Source organism: Oryctolagus cuniculus, chromosome 15, assembly GCF_051225735.1.
Source record: "Oryctolagus cuniculus isolate XC-2025 breed Fujian yellow rabbit chromosome 15, ASM5122573v1, whole genome shotgun sequence".
NCBI classification, from domain to species: domain Eukaryota; kingdom Metazoa; phylum Chordata; class Mammalia; order Lagomorpha; family Leporidae; genus Oryctolagus; species Oryctolagus cuniculus.
In genome coordinates this window covers 27,405,688-27,421,150 of record NC_142881.1, presented here as the reverse complement: position 1 = coordinate 27,421,150, position 15,463 = coordinate 27,405,688, and the positions used below count along the sequence as shown (strand labels likewise).

At 62.2% G+C, this 15,463-nt stretch overlaps 1 protein-coding gene across 2 annotated transcripts; it reads right to left on the bottom strand.

The window, feature by feature from the left end:
* Positions 1-62: 62 nt before the first annotated feature.
* PSD (pleckstrin and Sec7 domain containing) lies at positions 63-14,657 on the bottom strand. Of its 2 annotated transcripts, XM_070057320.2 has the most exons (17): positions 14,519-14,657; positions 12,558-13,294; positions 12,201-12,303; positions 11,393-11,753; positions 10,353-10,790; positions 9,056-9,250; positions 8,814-8,894; positions 8,513-8,625; positions 7,997-8,055; positions 7,796-7,885; positions 4,324-4,367; positions 2,216-2,406; positions 2,058-2,128; positions 1,821-1,978; positions 1,521-1,665; positions 1,264-1,407; positions 63-879 (listed from the first exon to the last, which is right to left on the bottom strand). In XM_070057320.2, the coding sequence occupies exons 2-17, from the start codon at positions 13,209-13,211 to the stop codon at positions 649-651; spliced, it is 3,078 nt and encodes a 1,025-aa protein (XP_069913421.2). In that variant the 5' UTR covers positions 13,212-13,294; positions 14,519-14,657; the 3' UTR covers positions 63-648. The 2 variants fall into 2 exon arrangements, with proteins under 2 accessions (XP_069913421.2, XP_069913422.2); XM_070057321.2 differs by lacking the exon at positions 9,056-9,250.
* Between the last annotated feature and the right edge of the window lie 806 nt (positions 14,658-15,463).

Genomic DNA, 15,463 nt, shown 5'->3' with positions numbered 1-15,463 from the left:
ACCAGCTACCTGCCTTGGCCCTGAGCCAGGCACTGCAGACAAGAGGCGGCGGCGGCGGCCCAGCCAGCAATTCCGAGCAGTTTTAATGGGGGCGGAGGCTGTACAAAGGGCAGGGCCCACTGGCAGGAGGGGGAGCAGGCCGGGCTGCCCGAGCCCATGAACAGGGCCTTGGCGCGGACTCCCTTCCTCCACCTCTGGAAAGAGGGTGAGCCCTTGGGGAGGAAGGGGGGGAACCAGCTCAGCCCCACTCCTGGCCTCTGCCTGAGCCAGACCCCAGGACGGAGGGGGACTGCTGGTGTCAGGGTGGGGGTAGTCTCAGCAGAAAGCAGAAACATCGTCAGGCCTCCCCCACAAAAAAAAAAAAAAAAGCATCAAAAGTTCAAGGGCATTGGACCCTCCCACCCCCACCCACCCTGTACGAAAAAGTGCAAAACATTATCACAAAAAGGGGGTTCGGAGGGGCCCTCAGACTTGGCTCCTGAGGCCCATGCCCCAGCCCTGCCCTGCCCCGGACACCGCGTCCGGCGCGGTCGGGCCCTGGGCCAGGAGGCCTGCACGGGTGGCCCGCGGCCGGCCCGGGCTCAGGCAGGGCCATGTCATGCAGGTGCCCAGCAGGCACCGCCCCCCCACAACGCTCCCACCCCCAGCTCAGGGCTTCCACCGCCCACTGCCTGCCCCTGCCCGAGGCTCAGAGCCGTGACGCTGAGCCCGGGGCTGGCTGGAAGGGTTGGGCTGCAGGGAGGGACTGGAGTGAGAAGGAGGGAGTCCGTCCTCGGCGCACCCAGCCTGGGCCAGCGCTGCCTCGACCGCATCCAGCTCTTCGCACGCTGCCTTCAGCTTGATCCGAAGCAGCGCAGCGTAGGTGCCGTAACGGGATTTCTGGGGCAGAGGGGCACAGACTGTGAGAGGCCCTCCACACCTGCCCATGCCATTGCCCCTGGACCAGGGAGGGGCGCCAAGCAGGCAGGATGGCAGGTGCCTGCCCACCTCTGGATCCCCTAGCAGGTTGGAGACCCTCTGTGGACCCCCGGGGCTGACACTTCCTGAGCCTCGGTGGAACTGGGAAAACGAAGCACCTGGCAGATCTCTCATTTCAGGACCCTGGTGGGTGTGGAATGTCAGCTTCGTTCTACAGGAGAGGAAACCGCAGCTCGGAGAGATTAGGCAGCCTGCCCATGGCCACCCTGCTGCCTTCACTCAGGCCCGTGCCCTAGCCCCAGTCTGAGCGTGTGTGGGAGCCAGGGCCCGGGCAGGAAGGCTTACCTCAAACTCCAGGTAGGCCTCCTTCTGCCGCTGCTCTTCAGCCTCCTTGCCGCGGGCTTTCTTGCCCTGCAGGGCAGCCCGGTGCTCCCGCAACTCACTTGCCATGGCCTTCAGCTTGGCCTCGTGGGTCCGCACCTGCTCCTCCTAGCAGCCAGAGGGGAGCATGGTCAAGGTCCCTGTAGCCCATACTGCATATGTGTAAAAATTTTTAAAAGGTGCTCCAAAGCAACTAGGTGTGCCCAGCTGGGGTTACCTACCTGGGAGAGGCGGGTGGCAGCGCTGGGCAGCAGGGGGCGGCTGAACTTTTTCTGGGAGCTAACAGCAGCTGGGAAGGGAGGTGCAGAGAACATGGCGGCCACCACATTGATGCGAGTGATCCAGGACTGCATCTGCTCCAGGCTCCTGGGGAAGACAGCACAGCCCTGTGGAACCTGGGCCCAGGGTCTGTGTCCAGAAATGGCAGTCCTGGACCAGGGTATGGCCTGGGAAGGAATGAGGCCATCCAGGGACAAAGGGAGGGAGCAGGATGGGAGGGGCAGGAGGAGGAGGGTACTCACGGGGCCTGAAAGAGGAAGACTCGCCAGTCCGCTGTGCGCAGGTAGAAGACGTGGGGCCTCTTGCTGTAGTCACTGGCGCGGGTGGCCAGGGCGTGGTGGATGCTGATGGCATTCTTGAGCTCCACCTCTGAAAGGGCCTTGCCAGGCTGGTACTCCTCCTGCAGGGGGTGCCCGTCTTGTCCTGGCCCCTCTCGCCCACCCCCTTCCCCAGCCCAAAGAACAGGGCCCGCCCCGCACCTTCTGCAGGTAGAGGATCATGCCCTTGAGGATTCCGTGGAAGCTCTTCCAGCCCCGCTTGCCCCGAGGTGCTGGAGGGGAGGGAAACAGTCAGGGGCACCGGGCACAGGCCCGCTCCCACCCAGCCCCCAGGTCCTACTCCAGGCCTGGCCACGTACTCTTCCTGCAGTCAGGGTCTGCGTGCACCTTTCGCACCAGGGCCCCGTGCTTGTAGACAGCAGCGCCCGGCTCGGGAGTCAAGTCCAGGAAAGGGCTGGAGCTGCTGCCGCTGCCCCCGCTGACCCGCTTGATGACCTTGGGGTTGGGGTCGGCCAACTCAGACAGAGAGCGTCTCAGCTCCTCCTCGTCTCTGCAGGTGAGAGAGCCTCAGAGGGGGCTGGCCATGGAGCCACAGCCCCTTCAATCCCGACGTGTGTGGAGGTGCTGGGGAGCCCCTCAATCTGAGGCTCCCCCTTCACAGTACAGCCCCTCCCTCAGATGAGAGCGCTGTAGAGTAGGGCCACAGCGGTCTCTCCCAGCAAACGTCCCAGGCCCCTCCTCTCCACTCCTGCACGCAGCCTTCTGCAACGCAGACACATGGCTGACTCTGCTCTGTCTCAACCACACCCAGCACCAGGCTTTTCGCATAACTTGATGACTAAATGGTGATGCGAGAAAAGCATAGCTTCCTAACAGTTCCCTCAGTACATCCTGGTTTTCAGGCCCTGATAGCTGTCAGGTTAAAAAAAAAAAAAAATTGGATTTGGGGCTAGTGCTGTAGCATTGCAGGTTAAGCCTCCACCTATGATGCCAGCATCCCATATGAACGCTGGTTCAGAACCTGGCTGCTCCACTTCTAATCCAGCTCCCTGCTAATGCACCTGGGAAAGCAGTGGAAGATGACCCAAGTCCTTGGGCCCCTGCACCCATGGGGGAGACCTGGAAGAAGTTCCTGGCTCCTGGCTTTGGCTTGGCCCAGCTCCAGCCATTGCAGCCATCTGGGGAGTGAACCAGTGGATGGAAGACCTTTCTCTCTCTCTCCAGCCTCTCTGTAACTCTGCCTTTCCAATAAATAAATAACATCTTTAAAAATAAACAAAAAAATAACATTTTTTAAATAAATAATTTAAAAATTGGATTCTGTCTTGTTACTCCCTTGCTCAAAAACCTGCAGTAGGGGTGGGCAATGTAGCGTATTGGATAAAGCCAATTCCTGTGATGCCAGCATCCCATATGGGTGCCATTTTGAGTCCCAGCTGTTCTACTTCCAATCCAGCTCCCTGCTAAGGGCCTGGGAAAACAGCGGAAGATGGCCCAAGTGTTTGGGTACCTGTACCCATGTGGGAGACCCAGACAAAACTGTGTCCTAGCTTCACCCTGGTTCAACCCTGGCTGTTGCAGCCATCTGGGGAGTGAACCAGCAAACGGAAGATCGCTCTCTCTCCCCCTCTCCCTCTCTGTAACTCTTTCAAATAAATAAATAAATCTTTAAAAAATAAAACAAAAGGAGCTGTCTGTTGCCTTCCACATGAATCCTATCCTATGTCTCCAGCGATGTCGTCCTCCTCGCACCCCCCATCCCAGCCAGGCCTGCTTCCTCCTGCTCCCCCCATGTCACTCATTCCAGTTACCACACCTCTGCCAACTCAGCCTTTTCTCTCCCAGTGCTTCCATTTCAAGACTCGCCTCAGTCCCAGTCCTCCAAAAAGCCTTTCCTGACCCCCCCCCCCCAACCCTAGACTCTGCCTCCTCTTTCTGCCTTCTCACTCAAAGCCTGGGGGCTTCCGGTTAAACCGCACAGCCACTGGACTCAGCAGGTGGCTGCAGCCTGAGTGATCTCTGGGTGCTTAAAGGAAGACTCTGCCCTCAGACTGGAGCCCTCAAGGCTGAAACTGACCCTCCTCCTCAGACTGGATTCTTCCAAGACTTATCCTGAGCCTCCCTGTCTCTCCTGGGAGCTGCCAAGCAGAGAATATGGTTCCTCGTTCTGTGACATCTGGGGTCTCTAGGACCTGAGGGAGGCCTCCTGCGTCACTGGTCAGTGCCCTGCTTCCAGAGACTAGGGCTGCCAGGGGCCTCCCCGCCCCCAGTCCCAACCCAGCTTGTCATAACAACCGCTAGAGACAAAACACAGCCCTAAGCCCAGGCAGGCATCACCAAAGAAGGATGTGAGGCAGCCTCACCCACCTAGCCTTCCCAACAGCCCCAGGACTCGGGGCCTCCCCGGGCAACCCCTACCCCATGCCCATTCTCATCCCTAACCCCACCACATGGGTCCAGGACTCACATGGCCCACTGCAACTTTTCATTCTTGATGGAGCTGTATAAGGCCTGGGGAGGGGAGACAAATCGGGGGTGTGGGTCAGTCCTGAGAAGAAGTCCACCATATACCCCGATGTCAGAGCTCAGAGCCCTCCCTCCCAACCTGGGAGAGGAAAGAGAACTAAGAGGGAGGGGCAGCAGATTAGAACGACTGAAAGCACTGGCTGAGGAGTGGAGTCCTAAGACGCAGGCCCCCAGAACACCCCGGAACGCAGGACTTGGGCCAGGTACCTGTGGCCAGGAATGAACGCAGCAGCTAGCACAGGGCACCCTGGCAGCAGCTGGCGCACAGGTAACGGTGTTGCTACTCTTTGTATTGTTACCAAGGGCTTATCCCACTCAGCTCCTGGGCAGAAGCACGTCCCGGGGAATGCGGAAGAGCTGGCTGAAAAACTTCCATGCCCTAACTATGTGCCCTTCCCACATGATAAACCCACACAGAGTGCATGGGGAAACTGAGGCCCCAGGATAGGGAACCCCCTCTCAGCTCTGTCCTCGGCCAATAAAGAACACACCCTGATGGCTGACACGCTCAGGCCTCTGCCACCAAGCTAAATGCCACGGTGGTCCCCCTCCTGCCCACGTGCACACTCCGGAACAGCAGTCTAAGATACAAGGGTTTTAGCTCCCAGTATTGACCCACCCCAACCCTCCCGGAGGCACCTGTGCCAATCAGCTCTCCTCCATGCAGTTGGCCTGGGGCACATTTGGGGCCTTGGTGTGGTGGAAGCAGAGAATGGGCTCCAGGAGTGGTGCAGCCTACCCCTCTTCCTGGAAGTGGTCTGGCACATGGGTCCATGCCAGTGCCTCTGACTGTGGGGGTGCTGCCAACAGCCTGTCTGTGAGTGGGTGTGTCCCCAGCATGTGCGTGTTGGGCTAAGTGTGTGGCGTGTGATGCTGCCTGCATGTGAGCTGGGTGCAGTGGTGACGTCGGTGCCGTCCCCGTGATGGGACACAGCACCCCCACTCTCTCCAACACACCGCGATCGGCGACTCTCGCAATGCCCACAGCCGTGCCCAGCCACAAGGTTAGCCAGCTTCCCACTGAGCACACCCTGTCTGGGGGTGGGTACACCCCACAGCCTCCGGCCCCCGCACAGCACAACCCATGCTAATCAACACAGTTTCTCAGCACACACAGACCTGGCCAAACCCAGCACAGCTCACACCCTGAATGCTCACTTGCTCAACTCTGGCCAGGAAGCTGAAGTGGCCACCAAGACAACCTGCAAGCCCTGTCTCCAGCCTGCTACTCCGTCCCTGCACCGGCTCAAGCCCTCTGGCCCACAGCCACACCTTCCTTACAAGGCCCTGAGCCCCTAGTGTCACGCTCCCAGCTGTCCCAGCTAGAAATCCCTTTTTCTCACCCAAACTCTTCGGTTTGTTAGGCACACCTGGGCTCAAGGGGTCTGTGCCCTCCCGCCCCCTCCCCGGTCAGCCCGTGCCCACCTCTGGCTGCCCATGAGCTCTACCCCTGCTGGGCTCCCCCTCCGCCCCACCGATGGCCACCTCGGCTTTGCCGCTGCCCGCGCCCCTCTCCAGCCGCCCCCTCTGCCGCCCGCGAGCCTGGCGTGGGCAGCGGCCCCAACGCCCTCACCGCCTTTTTCTTCTTGCGGCTCTGCAGACGGCTGACCACCAGGTCGGTGTAGAGCACGGGCTTGAGGCTGCGCGAGCGCTGCGGCCAGCCGTAGCACAGGGTCTCCGCGCCGCGGTGGGTGCGCCCGTAGCGCACGGAGCACAGCGAGCGCGAGCGCAGCCGCCCGGCGCTGCTGTGGATGCTGTTGACGCCGATCATGCTGGCCCGGCCGGCGCGCCGCGGCCCCCGGCCATGCCCCCGCCCGCCCTCCGCCCCCGGACCGCCCGGACGGCCCGCGGACGGCTCCCCCGACAGCCGGCGCGAGCGGCGCGGCCCGGCCCGGCCGGCTCCCACCGACGCACGGAGCGCGCGGCGGCGGCGGCGACGCGGTCTGCTCTGCAGCTCGGCGCGAGGGGAGGGGGGGCGCCGGCGGCGAGGGGAGGGCGCGGGCTGGGGGCGGGGACGGCGCACAACGGAGGCGCCCGGCAGCGAGGGGGCCCTCGGCGCGCCGCCGCGGGGAAGGGCGGGGAGGCCAGTGGGGGCGCTTGCGCGCGGGTGGGCGGCCCTGGGGACACTGGCCGGGGGCACGGGAGACGCTCGGCCCGGGCTGTCCCCGGGGCCAGGAGCTGGCTCCCGGTTCCTCGGGGTGGAAGGGGTAGGGTGGGGGGGCTAGCGGAAGGATCGAACCGCCTCCCCACGGTGCTTTCCCCTCCGCCGAGGGAGAGGGTGCACGGGGCTGGATGACAACAGCCACGGAATAGCTCTGGCTCCCCGCAGCCCACCCGCAGGTACCCTGAAACGCCCGTGTACATACACCCCCCTCTCAGGAATACGCCCCAACTAACCAGACGCACCACCCACTCACCCCAAGCCACAGGCCCTACAAATTCAGATGCACACCTCGCACTTTACAACCTTTAACTCTCACACACACCTTACTCACCGGCTTCTGTCATCAGCCAGCCAGCCAATTCGAGGATGTCCACCCCAACACACAAACACCCAGCGGCCCCGGCTCGCACGCGCACGGAACCACCAGCCCTCAGTAACGCACGAGCACAGCCCGCCATTCAAACCCTCGCTACGCCGACCCCTTTTCACCGACGCAGCTCAACCCAAGCACACACCCCAACTCGCGGACAACCTAGCTCTCGATGGCCAGCACTGCTCGGGTACACCCCCAAGCCACTGCCCCGCTCGGGGTCGTCCTGTACAGTTTCATGTGTGTAGGCGCCCATAGCCCCTTCCTTTCAATCTTGGGGGTTTCTTCAGGTGGGCCCAGACCTCTCTGGATGAAACACTGCTGGCCAGGGAGGAGTGCTCCGCGGGCCGGGTCCCGCCCTGCTCCCCTCGGGGTCTGCACCAGTCCCAGTGTCTCTGACCCCTGGAGGGCCCGCCCACACCGGCGCCTGACATCCGGGCTCTGGGCCCAGCTCGAGCCCGAGACCTCGGAAGAGCCTTTGTCCCTTTCAGGCCCCTCCACCTCCGGGGTCCCTCCAGCGCAGCGGCGCAGTTAGGTCTTTGTGGCTGTACACCCTGGAGTGGGCCGCGGTGTGCCTGTGGACGCCAGCCGCAAGCAGGCACACCGTCTCCACGGCAGTGCCAAGGCTGGCAGCCCACAGAGGCCAGAGCGGGGTCGGGGGCCTCCGGCTCCCCTCCCCCGCCGCGCGCCGCCGCGACTGCACGCGCGTGCGCAGGTTCCGGGAGCGCCGCGTGTGGGGGCAGGGAGAGGGGGCGGTCCCCAGGCTGAGTCACGAGAGCCGGGGGCCGGCGAGCCCCACCCCGCCCCTCCCTCCGAGTCAGCCGCCGCCTGGGTCCTCCAGCCTCCCCTCTGGCAACTTCTACCTGCGCCGCCCCCCACCTTGAGCAGCTCCCTGGGGAAGTCGCCTCCGTCGTTGAGGCCCTCCAGGTTCCCGATGAAGTCTCCGCAGGTCATGCGTTTCCCGATGTTCTAAGGGAGGCAGCAGAGGCCTGTGAACCTGCGGGCCCCGGGGCCTCCCAGGCCTTGAAGAAGTCTCCGCACCGGGGTCTATCTTCCTAGCACCCGCCCGCCCCCACTCACGTGACCATGGAGATCGGTGTTGAGTAGCATGAGGGCGCAGGTCAGCGTGTGGGCGCCGTCTAGGGAAGAGCGGGCGCGCGTTCAGCCTGCCCCCCCCAACTCCTCCTACCCCCTACCCCCGGCTCTAGCCCATCCGCTATTGAAACTCCCTTTGGCCCACAGCAACACCTTAACCTTCTATGTGAACCCTGGCCAGCCGAGACCTCCTTTCTAACAGACCCCTCATCAAGGACCCCTCCCTCTTCTCAGGCTCCCTTCCCTGGCTCCCAGAGTGCCTCTCCGAGCCCCACGCAAGCCAAGCATTGTCTGCAGGACAGCTGTGTGCAAACGCATTGGCACCTGCCTCTTCACAGTGCACTATTGACCTGCCTACAGGGAAAGTTCCAGCAACATCCGTGTAGACAGCACCATCTGCACACATGCATGGTCATGTGCTTACAAGCACGCTCCTACCCCTGTGCCCAGCCCAGCAGCCTCAGTGACCCCACAGGACCACCCTGCTTCCCACCCTCTCACCCTCTGAAGACAGGGCTTCCGGATTGCACTGGAAGTATCGCTGGGAGAAGTGGGCCAGCACACGCTCCCGTTCCTGGGTCTCACCCATTAAGGCCAGCTCTTTCAGAAACACCCTGGGAGGGAGGAAGAGGAAGCGCTCATCCCCACCCAAGGCCACTTTGCAGGCAGCCCTGGCCCTTGGCCATGCCCAGTTGAAGAGGGCGATGTTAGGGTAGACAGAGGGGGCTCAAAGGAAGCACAGCTGGGGCCCTGCCCGCCAAGCCTGGAGAGCAGGGCTGTTCTCACAGCACTTACCACCCACCTGAGAGCCTGATCCAGCGTCATGCCCGTGAAGACAAAGAACTTGAGGTACTCGCCAGCCACCAGTTTGCTGAAGTCATTGCTATGGGTGGGGCAGAGAGACAAGTGGGGTCTCAAGAGGAGGCGTCAAGGGAAGGGGGGGTCGCCTAGAGACATGGGGGCATTCGATGGAGAAGATGTGGAGGCGATGCCCCAGGATGCGTCCCCTCCACCCCCTCCTCCGTGCCAGCCTGGTGGCTTTACTTCTTGCCAAGGTGCCGGGCCACGTCGGCCTTCCTGAAGCCGTCTAGTCGGTACAGCCTCTTGGCTAGGCGCTGCGCGGCCTCCAGATCCGCTTTCTGCCCGTTGGACAAGGTGTCTGTGCTCCCCAGAGCCAGCCGCTCTGTGCTGTCCAGCTCTGAGTCCGAGTCAGACACCAGTGGGTTCAGAGGCGTTTCGCTGCCAGGGTGGAACACCAGCCCTCAAAGCCCATCCAGACCCTCTCTCTGTCTCCAGACCCATAAGACAGAGAAGGGGAGAGAGGGACATGGGCAAAGCATTTTTTTTCTCCAGGGCAAGATAATGGTACAGGTTCTGTCCATCAGCCTAGTCCATCCTCAGTCCTCTCTATGGAAGGAAGTCCTGCTTCAAATCTAACCACATCCATCTTTCTGCCATAGGAGTGCTGGCTGCACCCCCCAAAGCTCCTAAGTTTGTTGTTAGGTATAGAGTCCCCATCCTCACACAGAGCATACAGGCAAGGGTGGGATGGAGGGGTGCAGGAGAGGAATGCTGAACGGTCAGGCAAAGATGGGAGAGCACTTCTCCTCCTGCTCCCAAGTCTTCCCAGGCCCTGCCTTTCAGGGAAAGAAGTCTCTCCTTTGTGCTTCCATCTACCCACAAAGCAGCAGACTCTGGGGCCACGACGATGGAGGTCAGGGTGTACCCCTAATTCCCTTTCTTCTCCTACCCTTCCCTTCCCACCCCAGCTGCTCTACTCCTAAAGCCACCTGTCACCCCAGAGACAGAGGCCGGAAACTCCTGGTTGCTAGGCAACCCAGTCTCCCTGGCCACCCCCTCCTGTTGCCATGGCTTCCATGACTGAGAGGGTAGCTTGCAAGAGAGAAGAGCAGAAAGGTTAGGCTGCGAAAGGACTTCCTGGAGCAGGGTGAGAGACGTCTGACTGGGTGGGGGCCGGGTGCCACGAGAGGGGGGAGATGGCAGAGGCTGGTGGCTGCGTCTTTGGAGAAGCCTCCAGGCTGTGTGAGGATAAGATCACAAGAATTCCAAGCGGCCTGGAGATCTGCCTGGTGCCAGGGGCCCTCCAGGAGAGAAAGGAGGATGGTCTCTGGGGAATCCTCAATTCTGAATCACGGTTTCTCGGATCAGTGAATCTGAGACCAGGGGGTTTCTGTGAGGGGTTCCCCCCACAGCCAATGGCAAAACAGGCATCCACATCCCCTGGCTATCCCTACCAAGGGATCAGGAATGCAAACTGCGTCCCCACGCTCAGGAGCTGCCCCTTAAATCAGCTGTGCCTGGGGCCTGAAGGATTACTCACCTGCCAAGGGGTGCTGCCCCCGGCCCAAGGCTGTCCTCCGAGTGGCAGGGACTAGGGGGCTCCCTCCCCGGGACCAGCTTGGTTCCCGGCTCTGCCTCCTCCTCCCCTCTCTGTGTCCAAGGACCATCGGCAGCGGAGCTGGTACCAGAATCCGGTTCAAGAGGGGCAAGTGGGGCACGAGCAGGTGGGTCGGGCCGGGGGGCAGGGGGTTGGGGAGGCAGCTCAAAGGTGAAGAAGGGGCTCTGGGTTGGGCCAGGTGAGGCCAAGGCCTCCAGCGAGGCAAGGCTGGTGCAGGAGGTGCCCTTGGCCCGATGTGACTCCAGGATGGCTTCAAACACACAACTGAAAGAGTCAGGCCCATCCGCTGAGGGACTGGTCCCAGGAAGAAAGGGCACAGGTGACTTGAGAGGCCCAGAGTGAGGCATCTGGCTCCCTGGCCTGCAAAGGCAGGGAGAAATCTCCGGTCAGAGGCCCAGAGCACAGGTCTCATTGAATTCACAGACTGACTCTGTCAAGGAGGTTATCACCCCCTTTTCAGAGGCTCCTCACCCCCTGAGAAGCCATTCAGCCCTACCCGTCCCCAGCGCCCAATCCCTCCCTCCCTCCCTCCCTCTTTGCTAATCTCCCTTTCTCCTCCTTTCCCCTGATCCGCTTCCCTCCTGCCATCCCATTTCTATTTCTGGTAACATCTTAGGAGATGAGGCTCCACACTGCCGTGGGGTGTGAGACAGAGACATGCTCCCCACCCTCTTGCCAGAACCCATTCTCCTGGCTGCACTCTGGCCTCTGACTCTGCCCCCAACCCCCGTCTCCCCTGTCCTGGCTGCCCCCAACCCTCCAGGGCTCTTCTAGGCGCTCCTCCATCTCCAGAGCCCTGCCAGACCGGAGGCCTCTGTCTCAAACTCTTGCTCCCAACAACTGCCCTGCCAGCACCCCCTGCTCTACTCTCATCTTGTCCTTGGTCCCTTTTGACCCCCCCCCCACTACCTCTGGGTCAGCAGGAAGGAGCAAGCCGCTGTCCCTTCCATTCCCCCACTCACCGGGCCCCCTCTGAGGCCTCAAACACCTCGTCGTCCACATCCTCCTCCCCGCCTGCCTCATCCTCATCCTCATCGCCACTGCCCAAGCTGGAACCAGGGCCCAGGCAGGGACCAGGACGTGGGGCAGGTGGGCGGGCAGTGCCAGGCAGGCGCTCAGAGCTCGGCTGACTCTCGATGGCTGAATCAGCCTCCTCCCGCTCGGCCAGCACCTCATCGATGTCAGTCTCACGGTAGCACCTCAGGGGCACCTTGTCCAGGTCCGTCTCGGAGCACTTGGCTGCTCGCCCCACAGACACCCCAGAGCTCTGCCCTGAGCCCGCCCCAGCTGCGGATGGGGGGGCCTGCTCTGGGGGCTTAGCACCTGTGGTATGCATAGGCAGCTGGTCAGGAGGTCAGTGGTGTTGGCCCCCATCCTGATCCTGCTCTGCTCACATGGGCAGGAAGTTCTTTCAGTCTAGCAACCATCCCCCCCCACCCCCACTACAAAGTTAGCTTATTCAAACCAAGTTTGTGTTGGACAGCTCTGAGGAGCCTGAGGGAGACCAGCCTCCTGGGCCCCTCCAAGGACTGACCCCGGTGTTTCATCATCCCCACCCTCCACCACCTGCTACCCCTGGTGCCTAGCCTGGCCCCTGTCCTCCAGGCTGCACCATAACACAGATGGGCAGACTGAGGCCTGGAGAGGCATTAGCTGCCTCAGGAGCCCAGGGTCCATTTGGGGAAGGTTTGAGGGAAGGCTCCCTAGCATGCTTTGGCTGCCAAGGGGAAGACCCTGCCCTGTTCACCTCACTTCAGTTCCAAGCCTTACCTGAGCTGGGGGGGTCCAAGGAGCCATAGAAGAATTCCCATTTGGCTCGAGCGATTCTCTGGGCACGAGAGGAGGCTTCCCAAGGGGAGGGCCAGGTGTCTCCCTGAGCCAAGCAGGGAGGGAGAGACACAGGCACCCGGGGATAGAGCCAGACATAAAAGGACACAAGAATATGGGACAGAAACAGAAATAAAAACATGTAAGAGAAGGAGGTCCAGAGACACAGGGACAGCACAAAGGGCACGAAAGAGACAGATTTAGGACAAATTAAAGGATTCAGAGTGGAGCAGACACACCCAAGCCAGACAGGGACCCAAGTCTTGCCTCTTCATTGGGAGTCCAAGGGAGCTTGTATACCTGGTTCAGGAATCCAGTGTCAGCAGGTCCTCGGAAGAGCGTGGCCAGGTGCTCAGGGGCCCCCCCCAGGCCATTGGGGAGAGAGGAGTAGAGGCCATCTGCCCCAACCTGGGATGTAACTGGCGGCCCCTGGACAGCGTCCCGGCTGCCAGGAAGGGCCGAGCTTCGTCCAGCTGGGAGGGGATCTGATGTGGATGCCTCCAGCCGCAACTTCCGGTTGGAGCCAGGCCCAAGGGCTAGGGTGGGTCTGGGAGGAGAAACTCCACCCAGGTCCCAGCTCCGACTCAAGCCTCCAGGAGCTGGTAGCCCATTCAGTGGCCTCACACTGGCCTTCTCCACAAAGCGGAAGATGACCACAGAGCTCCGGGCCCCTGGTGGAGGCTGCCCAGTGGGTGAAGAGGGTGCCCAGGGCGAGGGAGCCACACGGGGTGAGGGGGGCCCACGCAGAGGTGTACAGGGTGCTGTCATACGTCCCAGTTCCCGGCCTCGGGGACCTGGACCTGCTACTCGCCGAAGCAGAGAGCCTGTGCTGCCATACATGCTGGCGGGGGGGCTCTGGGGCACTGGGCCTTCCGGGAGCCAGCGGCGAGGGCATCGTGGTGGGGAGATGGCGCAGTCGCCTTCCGAGCAGAAGCGCATGGCACCCTGGGCCATGCTGGGGCCGGGGGTCAGGCTGGGGGGGCAGGGATGGCGAGGCCAGGCGGGGAGTGAGGGGGCTGCATGCTCTTCAGACAGGCCTGCAAGAGAGGAAGGGAGCAAGGGGTGAAGTGCTAGGGAGTTAGGTGGGCAGGAAAGCACAAACAGGGAGGGGAACGCTGGCTGGAGCCTCCGAGTATCAGGGACCTAAGCCCCCACTGGGAACACGGGCCTAGAGACCCCACCCCTGGGGGCTGCTTCCATGGAGGCCTGAGAAAACCATATGACCCACCCCACAGGCCCCTGGTTCCTGTCCTGCCTGGGAGGAGAGAGGAAGCCAGTTCAGAAGTTGAGGGAGCCCAGAGTCCCCTGGCACTCTAGAGCTACTTCTGGTGTGAGGGCAGCTGCGACCCCACCCTCTGGATCAGGAATGTCACTCGCATACAGCCGTGGGCCCCCTGTAGCTCCCTCTCCTCCCTAGGTGGTGGGGGGACTCAGGCCTCCTGGAAGGAGAGGGAGGAGGAACAGGGGTTACCCGGGGACGGGGATGGGCTGAAGGCACGGGAGATGGGGAGGGAGGCCTGGACAGCAGCCCCCCCCCCCATCCCATACTTGCTGCATGGCAAAGAACATTCTTGTTCACCACACAGGTGCGAATGGGTCCACATCCAGGTACAAACATGCATGCACACACACGTGCACACACACACACAAGGACCAACATGTCGGGATACAGTTCTACACATTCATAGGCAACACCCTGGCACACACGGATGCAGGCACACACTGCTCAGTGACACACCCTCATGCACTCACAGTCATAACAAATATGTGTGTAATGGAAAGGCGCATACTTCTCTTACACACACACACACCATCAGCAAACAGGAGCACACAAAGAGGCACACAAACCTACACACAGCCTCTCACTACCCAGTGCACACAGACACAGGTAAATCAGGCACATGCAGAAACCTACTGGACACAGCCCCCCCCCCCCCCCCAGCTATAAAGAGGGACGTTTACCATTTACACACAGACTCAGGCATGGACACACACCCTCCCCTCCCCCCTCCCACCTGTCACCGAGTCTCTGGCAGGGAAAACTGCCCCGAATCCCTTTCCTGCTGCCTTCCCCGGGGTGGCTAACGGATCTTGTCCAGCCCGAGAGGGCCATCAGTGGGGTAATAGGGCTTCTGGGGGCAAGGCAGGGTAGAGGCAGAGGTCGGGAGCAGCAATCCTGCCAGGCAGGTTCCTGAAGCTCAACGGGGGCCCAGGGCATCCCCTGTGCAGTCCTCACTCAGCAGAGCCACCTCTGTACTCACCGCTGCTCGCCGGGAGCTGGGACCGAGGAGAGGCAGGGGAGAGGCTGGGCCCAGCTCAGCTGTGAAGGCAGCGCGGCTCCCGCTCGCTCCAGGCCCGCCCGCCTCTCAGTCCCTCCTCCTCCCCCGATGCACGCCACTCAGGCAACGCTAATCCCCACCCCCCACCCCGCCCTCTCCCAGGGTCCCGAGTCCCGGAGGCTGCCAGCCCCCGTCGTCGCTAGGTGCCCGATGGGCTCTCCCGCCAACCTAAGATCCGCCCCAGTTGAGGGGGAGGGCGATTGGAACCCCTGCTTCTGTTCCCCAGATCCTCATGAGCCCCGCCCCGCTCGAGTCCACGTCCCTGTCGTCCACCGCCCCCTGAACCACTGGTCGGACCCAGCTGCACACGCGTGGCCCGCTCCAGACCCCACGCGTGTCCCTCGGAGGCTGCCACATGACCTGTTACATGCCACACGCGCCCCCGCCCCCACGAGCACGCGGCCGCGCCAGGCACCCCGTACGGGTGAAGGCTTGGACCCGCCCCCTAAATCCGGGAGACGGCCGCCTATGGGAGGAGATGTAGGCAACAGCGCCTCGAACCCTCCGGGATTCTGAGTCTCAGACCCGGGAGTCTCAGCCCCGACCGCACGCCCGGAATGCAGTAGGACGGATGCTAAGTCAGACTTCAGGAAGAACTTCCTTGCTGCCCGAGTTGGGCGTCCCGTCCGCCCATAGCTAGCTTAGATGAGATCACCCCGGGAGTGGAGCAAGCGGGGGACAGGCAGCCCTTGTCCCCTCGTCCTGCGTAGAGGGAAGCGCCGCTCGAGCTACTATGGCTACTCTCTTGGGAAGGCCAGGGTGAGTAGGTGGTGACCTCAGAAGGAAGAAGGGGTGGATGCGGGCGGTCGGGGGCGCGAGGACGTGCGAGGCGGGGGCGCGCGGGGCTCACCGCGGGGAGGGGCGGCG